General features: G+C 41.2%; 2 protein-coding genes and 1 non-coding gene across 13 annotated transcripts in view; 1 reads left to right on the forward strand and 2 right to left on the reverse strand.

Moving 5' to 3' along the window:
- Window positions 1-18434, reverse strand: part of CCT6B (chaperonin containing TCP1 subunit 6B) — a 271495-nt gene that overhangs the window by 252264 nt on the left and 797 nt on the right. For 9 of the 11 annotated variants that reach the window (XM_032457738.1, XM_032457736.1, XM_032457739.1 and 6 more), the window contains exons 1-3: window positions 2592-2748; window positions 725-788; window positions 33-167 (exon numbers count right to left, since the gene is read on the reverse strand). In XM_032457738.1, the coding sequence (XP_032313629.1) occupies window positions 33-167; window positions 725-788; window positions 2592-2728 (336 nt within the window). In that variant the 5' untranslated portion in view covers window positions 2729-2748. Of the gene's footprint in view, window positions 1-32; window positions 168-724; window positions 789-2591; window positions 2749-2769; window positions 2862-18434 lie in introns of those variants that run through there. The other 2 variants (XM_032457742.1, XM_032457741.1) reach the window with 2 other exon arrangements.
- ZNF830 (zinc finger protein 830) lies at window positions 2877-7400 on the forward strand. Its single transcript, XM_032457747.1, has one exon. It carries the CDS (start codon window positions 2907-2909, stop codon window positions 4002-4004), a length of 1098 nt encoding a protein of 365 aa, XP_032313638.1. The 5' UTR covers window positions 2877-2906; the 3' UTR covers window positions 4005-7400.
- LOC116656865 lies at window positions 17575-17678 on the reverse strand. The gene has a single exon (XR_004311872.1). It is a non-coding gene; the product is annotated as a U6 spliceosomal RNA (small nuclear RNA).

Below are 18434 nucleotides of genomic sequence, written 5' to 3' on the forward strand. Positions count from 1 at the left end.
ACATGAATGTGAATTCTATGAAATTCTAATACCTCAGAAATATAAAGATCAGCTTGTTTTAGTAACTCTCCGATAATCAGAACATTTGAAGTAGTACCATCTCCTGTTATGTCATCCTGGGCTGTTGCTACTTTTGCTATCAAGGAAGCTGTTGGGTGTTGAATTTGCTGGAAAAAGTAAGCAACAGGTTAAAAAAGAGAGAGAATGAGGTAACAAAATAATCCACCTAAAACAAGATAAAATAAGGGTCAATAGTAAAATTAAGAGACTAAATAAGCTTCATTCTATAAGTTCACAAGTTTTGTATTATCTTACGTAGTAAATGTCAAAACCAAAAGTTAAAAACTGAGAACTAATGAGGTTTGAATATTTTATAAGAGTCTTTGCTTCAAAATGCAATGACATTTCCAAAATAAGATTAAATCCTTCAATCTTGAAGATGAATGTATTTACTAAAATTGCAAAGGATTTTTTCCCCATGATTACCAAGAACATAATGCAGTGCCTTTAAAAGATGTAACTAATTTCAAAGTATTCCTAGCTTAGGGATACTTATTATTTGTACTATACAAAGATTTGAAAAGAGCCAGAAAACTATTTTTTCCCCTAAGGTTTAATCCAACGACTACAGTATTTAGCTGACAGCCTTCGTTTAAAGATATACACGTTCTATGTTCTCAATTAAAGCTTATTAAGGTTTATTAAGTCAGCAGCATCAGCTCACCATCTCATGGAGCAGCACATTGCCATCTTTGGTGAGTTTGATGTCTCCTGCACCAGTAACAAGCCTGTTCAGAAAACAGTGGTTATTAACTTTACATGGCAAGAGCCAAGCAAGACTCTCCCAGAGATTGCCACTCTACTATCCTTAATATAAGTAACTGGGTGTGGAAAATGTCCAATATACCATGGGGGACACCTTGGTAATTACCACCATTTGCAACCCACAGAATCACTTTCCCCTAGATGGACAGCTATGGTGATTTCATCCCAAATGGGAACACATACAAGTTTAAGGATAAGAGTAGTTGATGAGTTATGAACAGTGGTTTGGTACTTGGAAGAGTAAATGGAAATCTAAATGCCACAAATGTGTGAACTTTCTTCAGGTTTCTTATTTTCGTGAAATGTTACCATTCACTCACCTAAGTTTTTTTTGCCCCCTCATCCCTCACATTTATTAGATTATCAAGTTCTCTCATTTCTACAACCTAAATGTCTCTTGAATCTACCCACTCCTCTCTATTTCCAGTCATCATCTCTAGTCTGGACTACTTAGCATCCTAGTATCTCTGACTTTGAATCTACCCTCCACACTGCATTTATCTTTCTAAAAGGCAATGTGATTCAGTCAGTTCCCGAATAAAAAATCCTTCAATGATTTTCATGTTCTCCATCACCTTCAAGGTAAAATCCAAATTATTTAGCAATGACATAGTTTACACCTTTCCCAGTCTGGGTAAGGTCCATTTTTTTCTGCCTCTTCTAGCCAAATCTTGTGGTTCCCTTAATACACTGTTTTTGTTTCTGTTAGATTTACACCGTTGGGCTTTCTTGTTCCCTTAAGTTACTCTATCGAGGACTTTACTCCCTTCCCCAACTGATGAACTCTAATTCATGTTTCAAGACTCAGATGAAAAATACTGGGCTTGGGGGGGGGGGTGATTAGGTTTCTATTTATTTATTTATCTTTTTTAAGAGGTACTGGGGATTGAATCCAAGATCTTGTGCATTCTAGGCACACACTCTACCACTGAGCTATACCCTCCCTCCCTCCCTCCCTCCCTCCCTCCAAATCCTGTAATTTGAGCTTTTCCTTCTCCACTCTGCCATCCGTAGTTAGTCTGTTTCCTCAGTATAATAATAATATACACACATACATAATTAGTACATCCGTCTCTATCAACTCGTTAAGAACAGAAACTGTCTCTTGATCATCTCTGTGTTCCCAGCATCCCAGTTAGTATATAAGTGCCCTCTTTTACGTTTATATTAACTATTTTGCTTACTTCTCTAAGACTACACCTCTCTTCTTACACCTTTTTGCCCTCACAAGTCTTTCCCTCATTCTCTTCTAAAGAAAATAATGGTCCTAAATAAATATACGCTGAAAGGATGAATAGATAAGACAAACTGTAGGCAGAGAGCGCTCAATTTGCCTAAAGACTCGTAGCTAGAGGAATCTGGATTTGAACCCAAGCATGCCAGGCTCCAAAGCCCGTGCCCTCTTCACTACAACACACTGCCAAACAAAACCCAAACTCTCAAAAAAGCAGGCGAGTTACATGGCTGATGTTTCAAATGAGACACTGAATGACCTGATTTTCTAACTGCATGTGTATCTTCATAAGAAGCTGGCGGGTAGACGGGAGAGGGTCACAGCTTCATTTGAGGGCCCTTCCCTCAGGGAGCATTTCTCCTCCTCCCCCACCAGGCTAAAGATGACCTCATGGTAGGAATGAGAACGAGGGAAAGCAGGCCCACAAGTGTGTCCACAAAGCTCCAATGTCTGCGGAATGTCCGCCTGAAAGCGCGCCCCAACACCCAACAAACGCCCGAAGGCCTAACCGCCGCTCCAACCGCCGTCTCACATTTTCATGGTGCCCTTAGGACCCAAGTTGGTCCGCAACACATCCTGCAGCCCTCGGGCGGCGCATATATTAACGGCCAAGGCTGCCTGCGCCCGTGCCACCTCAGCCTTGGAGTTTAGGGCCTTTATCGCAGCCATGGCCAGGCGGTTAGAGAAGCGACTCCGCTTCCAAAAGCTACCTCGGCGGCGATTGTAAGAGAAACCCGGGCGCCTCGGTCCACACTCCTGAGCCTCAGCCAATCAGCGCCCGGATAGCAGTGACGACATCCGGCATCGCCGGGACGGAAGCCAGATCGCTTCAGGTTGGGTCGCAAAGATGGCGTCTCCTGCTTCTGCCCGGCCTTCGGCCGGGAAGCGAGTGGTGAATCAGGACGAACTGCGGCGGTTGATGAAGGAGAAGCAGCGTCTGAGCACCAACCGGAAACGGATAGAATCTCCATTCGCGAAGTACAACCGTTTGGGGCAGCTAAGTTGTGCCCTGTGTAACACGCCGGTTAAGAGCGAGCTCCTGTGGCAGACTCACGTCCTGGGAAAGCAGCACCGGGAGAAAGTGGCTGAGCTGAAAGGCGCGAAGGAGGCCACCCAGGGTCCATCCACCAGTGCAGTGCCTCAGTCCGCCAAGAGGAAGGGGCCGGACGCAGAAAGCCAAGATGCCAAAAGAGCGAAGGCCTCCCCGGTGCCTCAGGTACAGCCCTCCTCTTCCGCTTTGGCCACCAACTTTAACAAAGCAGGAAAGGAGTCCACTAGAGCGACCCTCAGTAAGGCTTCGGGACTCGGTTTGCTCCCTGATTATGAGGAGGAGGAGGAGGAGGAAGCAGGAGGAGAAGAGAAGAGGGGGGAAGCCTGTAAGCAGCAGTCCAACGTGCACTCACTTTCCTCCCCGCGGGAGGCAAGTGGTAGTAGTAGGCTGCCAAGCAATTTCTCGGATACAAATCCTCCCAAGGCCCCTTTAATTCCTCATTCAGGGTCAATTGAGAAAGCAGAAATACATGAAAAAGTAGTGGAAAGGAGAGAAAACACCGCGGAAGCGTTACCGGAAGGCTTTTTTGACGACCCTGAGGTAGATGCGAGGGTACGAAAGGTTGATGCTCCCAAGGATCAGATGGACAAAGAGTGGGACGAATTTCAAAAAGCCATGAGACAGGTCAACACTATTTCCGAAGCCATAGTTGCTGAAGAGGATGAGGAGGGACGGTTGGACCGGCAGATTGGGGAGATCGACGAGCAGATAGAGTGTTACCGCCGGGTGGAAAAGCTGCGGAATCGCCAGGATGAAATAAAAAATAAGCTTAAAGAGGTCCTGACCATAAAAGAACTTCAGAAAAAGGAAGAAGAGAATGTTGACAGCGACGATGAAGGAGAACTACAGGATTTGTTGTCTCAGGATTGGAGAGTGAAAGGAGCTTTATTATAGGTTTCAAAGACCCGAGATTTCTACACCCTCTACGACTGTGTAAAAAGTGCCGTCTCTCAGTGCGATGTCGTTTACTCCATGCCTAGAAATTTGGTAACCTAATGGGGTTGTTGAGATACAACGAGCCTGTGAAGATAAGGCTTTGGAAAATTGGTGTAAAATATTTTTGAGGTAAAGGTGTTTTTGAAGTATTATATATACTAAAATGCTAACTTTTTCACACCCTTACAGATCTGAAGTTTTGAGTTGTAAAATCTATAAGCTGTAAATATTGTACATAGTTAAATATATATTTGCTTAAGAATTCTGTTTTGAAATTTATAGTTCATAGAAGTCAGACCAACGGACGAGCTTTTAGATGAAAACCAAGTGTGTCATGTGGATGTGTATGGCTTTTTTCTTTCTAAGTCAATCTCAAGAGGATTTGGGTTGGGAGGGTTATTTTGCTTTTAAGAACACTACTCATAAACATGTAAATCGTTCAGGGCTAATCAGTTCTCTGAGTTTTCTGTTTCAAGACCGTGCTCCAGGAGAACATGGTGAAAAATATATGCCAAATATGACCAACTTTCTTGACCCAAAGTTTCTCATGATGAAACCAGTGATTATCAGATGTAGGTGCACAAGAAGATATCATAAAAAAAGCTTTCTAAAAAGTGCGCATGAATCACCTGTGAAAGTATAAAAATTTTATGTGCTCGATCCCTACCATTGGAGAGATTCAGTAAATCTGGAGTGAGGCTCACACATCTGTATTAGTTTTGAAAGCTTCCCAGGTTATTCTCATAAGAGCAAAGTTGAAGCACTACTGCCCAAAATCCAGATCCCATTTACATTTTTTTCAGGCTTTGTTTTTTTCTTTAAATGACACATTCCATAAGTTTACTATCTATTGCATAAAAGAAATGTTATCTTTTATTTATATTCCATCTAGTCTTAAATTTTATTATTACGTATTGTGATAAATTAGTGTTCAGAGTTAACAGGTTCTATCAGTTGTAGGAAGGAGGTATTAAGTTGCTTCTCAGCAGTAACAATTAGTTTGTGCTGGTCATCGATAGTTTAATTCACTGCTTCTCCTTTTGGAGATAGAGGTATTCAAATAGGAAAAGGGAATTAGCAGGGTTCCAGGGATAGAAATGCACACAGCACATTCAAATAAAAGTGAGCAGTGATAATAGCTAAGTCTTTCTTAAAATATTGGCCAGGCAGAGTTCTAAATGCTTACCTAGTTTTTTTCTAAAGCCCAGGTGTTGAGCCCAGGGATAAGGTATGAAAAACCCTTGAATGTTGGATCAAAGAATTCTTCCTGTAGGCAATGTGGGTAAAATGGAAGCTTTTGAGCAGAGAGTTATATCTGCAAAAAATATTACGGGAGATTATTTTAATTGCAATGTACAGAATGTAATGAATATGGGTAGGGGGAAGGAAGCTGGGAGACTACTTAGAAACTAGATTTTAAAAGTAAGGCGACTGAGACTTTAATTAGGTATATATTGATAGGAAAGTAATAGAATTGAAACAATTTCTTAAGAAGAGCTAACATTCTAGTGACTAGAAGTGAATAAAAACAGAGATAGATGGAACTCAGGGGCTTTGGGTTTTTCTAGTGTGGGTGCCTAAAAGAAGTTATCTAACACTTGTGGAGCACATCAGTTACCCTGCAGCCTTTGGCAGAAAATCTTTGCTTTCTTGAGCTGTCCAGCTGATAATGTTCAGTTTGATAACGTAAAGGGCATGTCTGCATCAAATGTGTGAACCTCCACTGAAGAGTTTTCTATCATTTATGATTTTATTATTTCAGGATGTGAGAAAGTACAAACGTAGACTTGAAAGGTGGGCCCATAAAGGACAGTGCAGGTTTAAAGAGAAGGGTATTCAGATGGAAAAACAAAACATGCTCAGGAGGTAGTGAGCAGCCCAGTTTAACGAGAGCAGAGTGTTTGTTCCTGACAACAGTGAGAGTTACAGTTGAAAAGGTGGTTACAAACCATTGTAGAGAGCCTTGAATGCCATGCTCTAAGGAGTTGGAACCTTCACTAAGTTAACTGAGTATCCTTGAGGTTGTTGAGTCCTTAATTGTAACACAGTTAAAGAGCTTAAGGAGTACCAGGCATATAAACCCCCATTGGCTTTTTAGGAGGACCAAAAGCTTTCAAAATCTCCCAATGCTCTGTATCTCAGAGCATGAGTGGATGGGGCCCTCGCCAAAATCAGGTGAATCTTTGTTGGACCTGAGATCGATGTGGACAGCTTCAGGGGTTGCTGGATCCTTCCTAATCCTCCATACTTAGGAGATAGCCTTTATACCTCTTAGAACTGGGTGAAATAAGTTTTTGTATTAGAGTAATACCACCAAGGATTTCTTCCTGCCACTTGTTCTCTCTTTAGAGAACTCCCTAATTCAGCCAACATTTATAGGCATACATCAAAAATATTGCAGGTTCTGTTCCAGACCACCACAGTAAAGCAAATATCTCAATAAACTAAGCCATGCAAACTTTTTGGTTTTCCAGTGCATAGAAAAGTTATGTTTACACTATACTGTAGTCTATTAAGTGTGCAGTAGCATTATGTTTTGGAAAAAATGTACGTAGCTTAATTTTAAAATTATTGCTAGCAACTGCTAACTATATATATATAACAATCATAGTAACATCAAAGATCACTAATCATAGATCACCATAACATATAATAAGGGAAAAGTTTGAAATATTGTGAGAATTTCCAAAATGTGACACAGACACAAAGTAAGCAAATGCTGTTGGAAAAAAATGGCTCCAATAGACTTGCTCAACACAGGGTTCCCACAAACCTTCAATTTGTTAAAAAAAAATAATAATACTACAATAAAATGAGGTATGCCTGTGTATTAAAATTATTGTAAATACTACAAAGGTAGTCTTCTCACCCATTTCACTTACCAGTTAAGTACAGTTCCCCTCACTTGTAGGGAAAAAAAATGCTGATCTCCTAACTAGCCTTTAAATGTCCATTTGTCCGGTGCCTTACAATTTACAAAATGCCTTCACATATATCTCATTTAATGATGAAAGTAATGACTACTTTTTAAATACCAGGGAACAAAATAAGATGCTATGTAATTAAAATTGCAGGGGAAAGAATATATAATTTAGTCTAAAACCTTTAATGTAACTCTCACTAGATAAGTATGGAGTAGTAGGAAAGAACAAGGAAATTGGCGAGAGAAAACAGAAGACAGGTTCAAGTTCCCACTCTAGCTGTTGAAGTCTGGTGATCTTGGGCAAGTTGCCTCTAATACTTAATTTGTTCTTCTATAAAATGATGATACCTCACGGTGTGGTGAGAGTCTAACGACACATGCATGTGAAAAGGGTTTATAATCTGAAGTTTCTAAATAAAGTAATAAAAGTATTTCTACTAGTAGTATCTGGTTCTAACCCTGCCCCATGCTACTAACTTGCTAACTTGGTCTTAGGCTAATTAATGCCCCTTAATTCCCATTGTAAAATGAGGGAATTAGAGCAGATGATTTTTTTTTTTTTAGATTTCTTTCAACTCCAGATCCTTAATTTTGCCATGAGACAAGTGAAGTCTCACCTTTTAATTATATTTTATTTTATTTTATTCTTATTTTTTATTGAAATTAGTCAATTGACAATGGTAGTTTCCAGTGTACAGCAAAGCGATTCAGTTACACATATACATACATGTATATATGTGTGTGTATATATATATTTTCAGATTCTTTCATAGCTCATTACAAGAAACTGAATATCGTTCCCTGTGCTATACAGTAGTTCCTTGTTGTTATCTATTTTATATATAGTGATGTGTATCTGTTAATCTCAAACCCTGAATCTGTCCCTTCCTCCCTTTCCCCTCCGGTAATCAGTTTTTTTCCTATGTCTGTGAGTCTATTTCTGGTTTGTAAACAAAGTTTTGTTGTTTTTTTTAGATTCCAAATATAAGTGACATAATATGATATTTATCTTTCTCTGACTTACTTCACCTAGTATGATAATCTCTAGGTCCATCCATATTGCTGGAAATGGCATTATCTCATTCTTTTTATCCATCTTTATCCATTCATCTGTTGATGGACATTTAGGTTGTTTCCGTGACTTGGCTATTGTAAATAATGCTGCTGTGAACATTGAAGGTGCACATGTCTTTCTGTATTAATAGTTTCTCTGGATATATGCCCAGGGCTGGGATTGCTGGATCATATGTTAAGTCTATTTTTAGTTTTTTAAGGAAGCTCCATACTGTCCTCCATAGTGGCTGCACCAATTTGCATTCCCACCAACGGGGTAGGAGGGTTCCTTTTTCTCCACACCCTGTCTAGCTTTCAGCTTTTCACCATTGAGTGTGATGTTAGCTGTGGTTTGTCATATATGGCCTTTATTATGTTGAGGTATGTTCCCTCTATGCCTACTTTCTGGAGAGTTTTTATTATAAATGGATGTTGAATTTTATCAAAAAGCTTTTTCTGCATCTATTGAGATGATCATATGGTTTTTATTCCTCAATTTGTTAATGTGGTGTATCACATTGATTTGCAGATATTAAAAAATCCTTGCATCCCTGGGATAACCCCACTTGATCATGGTGTATGCCTTTGTGTGTGTGTGTCTGTGTGTTTCTGTGCCTTTTAATGCATTGTTAAGAATCAGTTTGCTAGTATTTTGTTGAGGGTTTTCACATCTATAGACGTAAGTGATATTGGCCTGTAACTTTCTTTTTTTTTGTGATATCTTTGGCTTTGGTATCAGGGTGATGGTAGCCTCATAGAATGAATTCCCAAGTGTTCCTTCCTCTGCAATTTTTTGGAATAGTGTCATAAGGATAGGTGTATCTCTTCTCTAAATGTTTGGTAGAATTCACCTGTGAAGCCATCTGGTCCTGGACTTTCGTTTGTTGGAAGTTTTTAAATTAATGATTCAATTTCAATACTGGTAATTGGTCTGTTCATGTTTTCTATTTCTTCCTGGTTCAGTCTTGGCAAATTGTACCTTTCTAAGAAATTGTCCATTTCCTCTAGGTTGTTCTTTTTGTTGGTGTATAGTTGCTCATAGTAGCCTCTTACGATCCCTTGTGTTTCTCTGGTGTCATAACTTCTCCTATTTCATTTCCAATTTTATTAATTTGGGCCCTCTCCCTTTTTTTCTTGATGAGTCTGGCTAAAGGTTTATCACTTTTAAAGATTTTTAAAGTCATTCAGTTGACTATCTGGAGACAAAGATGGCCAACGTACTGTTACTTTTACTTGGAAGGCTTGCCCAGGATAGTCCCAGCTGTCTTGGTGTAGTTATGAATAATGCCCCCTTTCACTCTCAACACTGTCCCTTTTTGGAGAGATATATATACTTAACCTACCTAAAAGTTTGATATGAGGAAAAACCACTTTCTAATGAACCCAGAATGGAAGGTCTTAATGGAAATAGTATGTTTCCTGTTAATGATGCGCCAATTGGCTAGCTACTTGGCTAGATGTTTTGTAAGGAGATTTGAGTGAATATGTACATGGGTAGGAAAGGTGGCTAGATAGATGTAGATGACCTTAGATTGCTTTTTAATGCTAAGAATCTAGTAGCTTGTATCATACCAGGAATTTCAAAGCTTTAAATTTGAACAGGAAAAAAAAAATCCTGTAACTCTGCACACTGTTTTCTATCTACATTTCCTCCCTCAGTGACTTCTTTCATTTCCATAGGTTTAAATATCACCCATACACTGATGACTACCAATTTATATCCCGAGCCTTGACCTTTCTCCTGGGAGGCATTCTTCATTCCCTTTTCTTATCCAAATCTAACGCATGAGTTAAGTCCTGGCAACACTACCTCTAAAATATGCCCAGAATCTGTCTACTTCTTTCTATCGCCACTGGTCCTAGCCACCAATATCTCTTGCATTAATTGTTGCCTCCCCCATCCTAGCCACAATCTGTTATTAACAGAGTAGTCAGAGTGATCTTTTAAAAATTTAGATCGTCACTCTGTCACTTAAAAACCTTCATCGCATGCTTCCATCCATCATACTTGGAGAAAAAAAGAATCTAGGGCCTATCAAGCCTACGTGGTGCTCTGTGGTTACTAATTCAAATACCTCCTACTTATGAACTGCTGACCAAGAGCCCCATTAAAGAAGGATGGGAGGAGACAGGAAAAGCATAACTGCTCTATGTTGAAATCAAATGTTATCATTCAGGAATAGTGGCCTGGCCTGGCCAAGTTTTTTTTCAATTTTCAAGAGAAACTGCAAGTCAGTATTGTTTTTGTTTTTGGTGAAATCTCAAAAGCACCATGTGAACTAAATGTAATCCGTGGGGCTCCACTTTGTGAACTACTTTCTAACTTCATGTGCAACACTCTCCCCCTTATTCTCTGTGGCCCAGGTCTTCCCGGCTAACTTTCTCATCCTCAAATATGCCATTTCAGTAGCTAGGCCTTGCGGGTCTCTCTGATTGGGACCTCAAACAGCACAGCAGTCTTCTCATCATTCAGTTCTCAGCCCCAGTGTCCCTTTCTCAGATGACATAAACAGCCACCCCATACCTCCTATCATTCTATTATATTTTTTTCTATGAATTCAGTAAATTTACCACTATCTTAAATTAACTTGTTTACTGGTACATAAATTTTGTCTCTCCCCACCACAGTGTAAACTCCACAAGGGCAAGAAGCTCGTCTGTCTTGTTCACAACCTAAAATAATGCCAGGCACATAGTCGGGCTTGATAAATACCTGTTGAATGAATAATACCCCTGAGGCACAAAGTTGCTTGGAAAAGTGGTAAAAAGACCAAGCTGACTCATGGAAATCGGAACCAAAACAAGTCAGTTCAGCAGCTTCAACAAAAGGATAAGAAATCTGCCTTGTGTCTCCCTCCTCTGGCACATGAAGCCCTTACATATTCTGAGAGCAGCAGCACCAGGAGGTCTACACAGTAGCCTCTGGAGTGCAATGGGCCACCTCTGCACTTAGCAGCCAATAAGAACTCCTCCTGGCACCAAACAAGCAAGAGGGATGTCCATATGTCAGCGGGAGTTGGTGGGCAACCCTGATTGTCTCAAAGCCTCTCCAGTGGAGAAAAGGAGGGATAAAGTGATTCAGTAGTAGAGTAAGATCAAAGAGTCAGCAAGTACACGTTGCCTCCCAGCTGCTCTCAGCTGTCCGCCCCCTTCTCTGCCATCATCATCTCATTTGGCTCACTCCTGTCACTTGGCAGTCATAGCTATTTCTGAGTGAGTCTTTGCACTGAGCTATCTATCATCCTTCGCTGAAAGCACTCCCAGTCTCAGAGGAGGAACAGGGTTCCATCTGGCTGCACTTTCATTTTGCTACAGCATTTGGCAGGCTTCAAGCGCATTTGGGAGCCAATGGTCACCTTCAGGGGACTTTGGAGGACTACGCTGGTTGGGTGGTTGGTGGTGGTGATTGTGGTTTGCGTTGTATGTAAGTGTTGCTTGTTTGCTTGTTGTCCTGCCAAATGTGACTGAAAGAGTATCAAGCCAGATGGTCAGATTATTAATAATAGTTAATATTTTCTGGATTCCTACCACATGTCTGGCGTTATGCTAGGGTTTGACATACACCATCTCTAATCCTCACAACAACCCTGTAAGGTATGCAATATCTTCATTGTACCAGTGGGAAACTGACACTCAGAAGTGAAGGAACTTTCCCATAAAGTCCCTACTATTACCCTGCATCATTATTATTTAACATCACCTTATATTTGCACAGTGAGAGTACTGTTTAGTCACCAACCTTCAGATCAGTTTTCTTCAAGTCTTAATATCCCCCAGAAAAGTAAAAAAACTATTATCACCTCCATTCTCGGTATCTAATGATTTGTCCAAGGTCACTTAGCAAGTTAATTGCTAAAGTAAGAATACATGTAACTAGATTCTGTCAACTGGAGAAAATGCACAACCTAAAAGGTGAGAATGATGTTTTTATTAGGCGGACTTTCTGAGGACTTCAAGCTCCGGAGACAGCCTCTCAGATGGCTCTAAGGGACTCCTCCGAAGAGGTAAGGGAGGAGCCAGGATATACAGAAGACCAGGTAGTTGGAATATCAAAAGATCACTGTTAACTGAAAACAAACAAACAAAAAAAAAAAAAACAGGTATCTCAAGGAATGAGCGCTTTTCCATGTACGGGAAAATGCAAAAGTCTGGGCTCATTGAAATCATTCTTTTGACATGCACCTCAGCTATCTAGGCTCAGTGTCCTGTGCTTTCCCATCCTGAGTCTTCTCAGGGGGCACCGTTGGGAGTGGATGCAGTGGCTGAGGGCTTGATGGCAGGAATCCTATTTCCAACCACAGTTCCGTCAGGGCTCACCTGCTGGCAGCTGCAATGTGATAGCTTGGTGGCTGCAACATCCTTTGTTTACTAATATGGCAGGCAATACTTTTCATTCACAATTCCCAGCCCAATGTTCTCTCTATATTTAATAATGAAATATGGGAAATGGGAGCGGATCCCCCAATATAGCAAGAAGTAAGATTAGGGGAGTTTACTATCAAGGTCAAGGGAACTTGGTGCTGTTCAGAGACCTTGGCTGGGCTAGGAAGAAATATTGGAAGTTTGTTATCAAATTCTCTCCAAAATGCCCTGCCTTACCCCCATTTCACCAGCAACAAATTTTACTCCTTAGTGGTCTCTGATTGGTGTAAGAATGATGCCTTCAGTTACCAGACATTCCAAACGGGAAACAGCAGTTACACCACGCTCTGTGGTCCACCAGTTTTTAACCAGGTAACCTTGGGTAAGTTATTTCACCTGTAGTTTCCTCAACTACAGAACAAGGAGAGTAATAGTTTCTAACTTTTGGGGTTACTGAGAGGATTAACTGAGTTAAATGTATGTAATGTTTTCAGTACAGACACTCAAATATTAGTTGAATGAATGAAAGAAGACATGGCCCTTACCTTCAAGAAAACTGCAATCTGGTTGTATTGTAAACAGTATAAGAAATTGGGCAGGGCCCTAATCGAAAGTCTAGGGTCTGACTTTTCCCATTTACTAGCTGTGCACCATCTACCTAGTCAGTTTACTCTCCCAGCCTTCGTTTTACCCTCTCTGGGTATTGTGTTGTCTGGGTACCCCGTAAGGACCCTCTCACCTCTGTCTATCACCGTGATTTGTGATTTATAATAAGAAATATGTTTTGGCCTCTGTCCCAAATTCTGGAACAAAGGTCCCAAAATCTTTGAAATTTCCTAAGTGATCAAAAAGAGAATAGTGATAATGGTATTATTTGTTAGTCAAAACAAGCCCCTCACAACCACACCAGAGTTTATGCTAATGAGGTGACTTTTGGAAAGCCCCTAAGGATGGGTGCTGGTTACCTGGGGAACCAACCACTGATTAGAGGGTTAGAACTTTCAGTCCCACCCCTGACCTCCCCTGGGAGGGGAGGGGACTGGAGATTGAGTTCAGTCACCAGTGACCCATGATTTAATAAGTCATGCCTGCTGAAGCCTACATAAAAAACCAAACAGATGGCGTTAGAGAGCTTCTGGGCTGGTGAACATGGAAGTGCTGGGAGGGCGGCATGCCCAGAGAGGGCGTGGAAGCAGTGCACCCATTCCCACATACGTTTCCCTGTACATCTCTTCTACCTGGCTGTTCCTGAGTTACATCTTTTTATAATAAACTGGGACTCTAGTAAGTAAATTGTTTTCCTGAGTTCTGTCAGCAGCTCTAGCAAATTAATCAAACCCAGGGAAGGGATTGTGGGAAGTTCTGATCTATAGCCAGTCAGAAGCACAGGAAACAAGCTAGATTTGTAATTGGCATCCATAGTGGTAGGAATGGGCAGTCTTGTGGGACTGAGCATGTAACCTATGGGATCTGACACTAGCTCCAGGTAGATCGCTTCAGAACTGAATTCAATTTCAGGACACCCAGCTGATGTCACAGAATTGCTTGATGTACGGAGAACCCACATGTCTGGTGACACAGCTAAGTAGTATTCAGAGCGTATTGTTACATGTAAATGGAAACAATAGAGTTTTTCTCTTTACAATCCACCAAGACCAAAACAGGAGCTGAAGGCGGCAGGAGAGGGAGAGCACAGTGGGCTGCGTGGTCGGAAGGCTTCAGTAAGAGGGCTTGGGTGGAACCGCCAAGAAAAGTAGAGAAGAGGGACTGGGGCACTCCTGGTGTAAAGGAAATGGCATGAGGAACAAGTGAGGAAGGAAGTGTTTGGCTGGGTCTTCAACCTCTGCCACACAGCAGAGCTGGAAAGCCAGCGGTCATCAGGGCTACCTATCAACCGGCCCAGAGTCCACTGGAGGAGACAGAACTTAAGTACGCTTCCCACATAGGCTCATCTCTTTGTAAAATAAATTTTCCCTTTGAAAATTATTAACTTGCCTCCTAAAAAACATGACCACTGGGACTTCACACTAGAAAACCTGACCAAGAGTTTAGGGAGGAGTCTCCCTCACACTTTATATCTATGACCTCAACCCTGCTCCAGAAGCCCCTGTCTCTGTGCCATGGATCAACTACTCCCAAAGGCACACTTGACTCTTCTCAACTCTGTCCTACCTCAGCCTGGCAGCTGCAGCACAAAGATATTCAAAGGAGAGGCAAAAAAAAAAAAAAAACCCTTCCGGTTAAGAACCAACCTCCCCAGCCTTTACTGAGAATGAAGAGCCGTGGGCTGACTTGAATTATTACATCTTCCTACAACTGTTCCCTTTTAAATACTTATCCTGGCAAACACCACCACCATTTTTTACAACTTATTTTAATTGTGTGACTATTAAGCAAACCAAACCATAAAATCAGTTCTCAGTGCTGAGATTTATGTGATTCATAGACCAGAGCTTACCGAGAAAGGAATCCACTGAGTGCAAACTAGCCTCACGAGTGCCCCACATGGTCTCTAGGAAGGTGTGAAGCCTTTTCCCTATTCCTGCCTGTGGCTTCCAAGCTTCCACAGTGGGCATCATAAAAAAGGAACAGAATCTACCCATTTCCCTGTGATTTTTTTTTTCCTTCTTCTTAACATCCTGATGACTGAAAACTGGAAGTCAGGGATGCTACAGTCCTAAAGGGGGTGGCAGAAGCTCTGAGAGGCTCTCAAACAGGATCAGTGCCCTGGAGGATTGAGGATCGAGGTCTGAGGGAAAGATTTAATCATGGGACTTTGAATAGCTAGGAACAAGCAGGAGGTATCCTGCTTATTCGACACCAAGGTATTTCTTGATTTGGACCATGCAACTGCTTTGAGACTCCAATAGGAGCTCTCCCTCCAAAAATACACTGACCCACAGATATTTATATAAAATTTCAGAGGGTTCAAGGGCACCCTTGAGCCTATCCACATAGCCCCGAGGGGCCCATGAGCCTTAGGTTATTACTCACAACTTTCACTGTTACCACTCACTCTGCCCTCATTTCTCCCCTTTTCACAGTAGCCAACTAACTCATCTCCGGGTTTTTCTACACAGCAGGCAAAGTGACAACGATCCTGTTAAAACCTAAATCAGATCATGTTACTTCTCTGCTCAGTATAATCCACTAGCTTCCCATTTTACTTGCAATAAAACCCAGCATCTTTACAGTGGTTTACAAGGCCCTACAGGATCTGTGTCCAGATACCCTGCTGACCTCATCTCCAGTTCTTCTCAACCTTAACTCCTGCTGCTCTAGGCACACCCACCTCCTTGTGATCTCTCATATTCTGGTCCTGGGCCCTTCCTTGCTGCTCCCTTTCCACCTGGTTCTCTCCTTCATTCCTTCAAGTCTACTCAGTTGTCACTTTGTTGGCAAGGCCTCCCTGACCACTGTATTTAAAACTGCAACACCCAGCGTGCCCTGCCTGGCACCTCCTACCCTCCTCTGCTTTCTTCTCTGCTTTTTTCACAGCACCCATCATCTCTATCTTGCATCTATGCATTTTCCTTATTGTTTATTATCTGTCTCCCACACTAATCTGTTAGCTCCATGAGGGCAGGGATTTTTGTCTGTTTTGTTTCACTGCTGCATCCCAGTTCCTGAATTGGCACTCAATACTTGACTGATTGATGACTACCTGAATGATTAAACTCTCCAGTACTATGAATGTATGCAGGCTGGGGAGTCAAGGGGAGTGTACATGTACTGAACTACCTCCGAGTGCCAAGCAGTTTGCAAGTTAATATATGTCATCTCATTTAATTGTCACATACAATCCTAAGAGGTATTTTTATCCCCATTTCACCATGAAAGCTGAGGCCCAGAGAAGTTAAGAAAATAAATGAAGGTTACACAGCCAGTGGTGGAATATAATTCAAACCTAAGTCTGTGTGACTCCCCGCTATTCCTACCACACATCACGGTCATTCTCCTTAGGAGCCGTTCCCACTTCTCTAAGGAAATGCAACTGCCAGTTTTCGTATCTTGTTCCATTTTACAGATGGGGCCTGAATCAGAGATGATTAGGGGCTCCGTGGAGCTCTAATCCAGCAAAACAAACATTTACAGCCTCAGTCTTTTTGCACATTTACATCAAACATTGTCAAAGATACAATGTAATAAACAAACATCCTTCTGAGGGAGGTTTATTACTTTCAGAGATTCATGCATTCATTCCATTTACTCAAGGGTCTCATTCATTCATAAATACTTGCTGGGAGCCTACTAAGTGCCCAGTACTGTTCTAGAGGATAAAAAGATGCATGAAGCACAGACGTCACCCTCCATAATCTGGGGCGATGCTGTATAATGCAAGTTATTTGCAGTTTTATATTCTCTAGTCACTACATTTTCAAAAAAGTAAAAATAAACAGTTAAAATTAATTTGAATAATATATTTTTATTGAACTCTACATATCCAAAATATCATTTCAACATGTAATCAGCATAAATAATATTACTAATGAGATATTTTACAGTCTTTTTTTTTTGTTCGGTAGCACATCTTTGAAATCATCTCAATTTGGATTGGCCACATTTCAAGAGCTCAAAACCACACATGGCTGGTGATAACAGCATTTGACAGCACAGGGATAGGAGGAAAGACAGATGCAGTCAAGGGATTTATAAAAGAACATGGTAGATTCAGTGATAGAGACATGCTCAGGATCACACAACTGCTGGAGTTCGGAATTTGAGCCTCCAATAAACTTCCAATCTCAGACCTGTTCTTTCTGCAGCATATTAGAGACTTTGCCCCACTTCAAACAGTGGCATCATGGCTGGCCTCAACCAACCTAACTTAATATATCCAAAACAAAATTCATCCTTTTATCCTAAATTCCTCCTCCTCCCCTCCCATTTTCTATTTTAGTTGATGGCCAGTATCTCCCTGCTCACTCAAGTCATCTTCATTATATCTTTAGGTAAATGAGCATTTTATCTAGAAGCTAATTTAAAACTTAATTGCTTACCAAAAAATGCACCTTCCTCTCCACCCCAACCAACTAAGCTTGTTCAGGCCATTTTCATCTCTCACATGGGTCACACTACAAGAACTTTTTTTATTCCAGATTTATTGATATAACTGATATACATCACTATATAAGGTGTGCAGCATAATGACCTGATATAGACAGAGTAAAAAGGGGAAAAAATTTCCTTAAAAATATGACCCTCTTCATGAATTTGCATGTCATCCTTGTGCAATGCTCATCTCTGTATCCTCCCATTACAGTTAATGTTCTACCTAAGCCAGCACTGAGAACCGTTTAATTGGTTCTCTTACCTCAGTCTCTCCAAGATTCAACAGTAAGTTACTACTTCATAAGGCCCTTCGTGGCTCTCCATTCCCTACATAACAAAAGCCATGATCTTTTTTACATAGCACAGAATTCCCTCCAAGGTCTGATTTATACTTAACTAACAATGACCAGTTATTTACTATTCCTAGACCCTGAACAAGTTCAATCACCTTCTCTGAGCCTGCTATTCTTTTGTAAAAATAGCCATCCTAATCTCTCAAAAAGTTGATCTGAGGTGGGGAGCTCAGTGGTAGAATGCAGTGCTTAGCATGCACAGGGTCCTGGCTTCAATCCCCGGTACCTGCATTAAAAAACAATAAGCAAATAAACATAATTCACCCCCCCCCCAAAAAACAAAAGTTGACCTGAGCTTTTAAAAGAAATACACTTAAAACAATACACAATCAAGGGTTTACTGTACATATCACCCTTTATATCTATCTAGTGCCACTTTTCAATTTAATAATACTTACTGAATACTTACTATGTGCTAGGTACTTTCCGGGACACAAGACAAAGGGAATACAGAAAAATAGATTGAATAACGCGATCTTTGCCTTCCCCAAGCTCATTACGATATAGTTTCTCTACGAGTACCTTTAAGGACTATCTCTAACGTTAAGAATAAGTCAGGAGGGGGTCCCCGGAAGTTCAAACTGGGCTGCGTCTCTGGGCGCCGCCACATCGCAGCACCTCGGCTTTCCTCTGCGGCAATCGCAG

Source organism: Camelus ferus, chromosome 16, assembly GCF_009834535.1.
Source record: "Camelus ferus isolate YT-003-E chromosome 16, BCGSAC_Cfer_1.0, whole genome shotgun sequence".
In the NCBI taxonomy this organism is placed as follows: domain Eukaryota; kingdom Metazoa; phylum Chordata; class Mammalia; order Artiodactyla; family Camelidae; genus Camelus; species Camelus ferus.

Excerpts from the sequence above, each read along its gene's own strand:
- ZNF830 (XM_032457747.1), top strand. The coding sequence starts at position 2,907 with ATGGCGTCTCCTGCTTCTGCCCGGCCTTCGGCCGGGAAGCGAGTGGTG.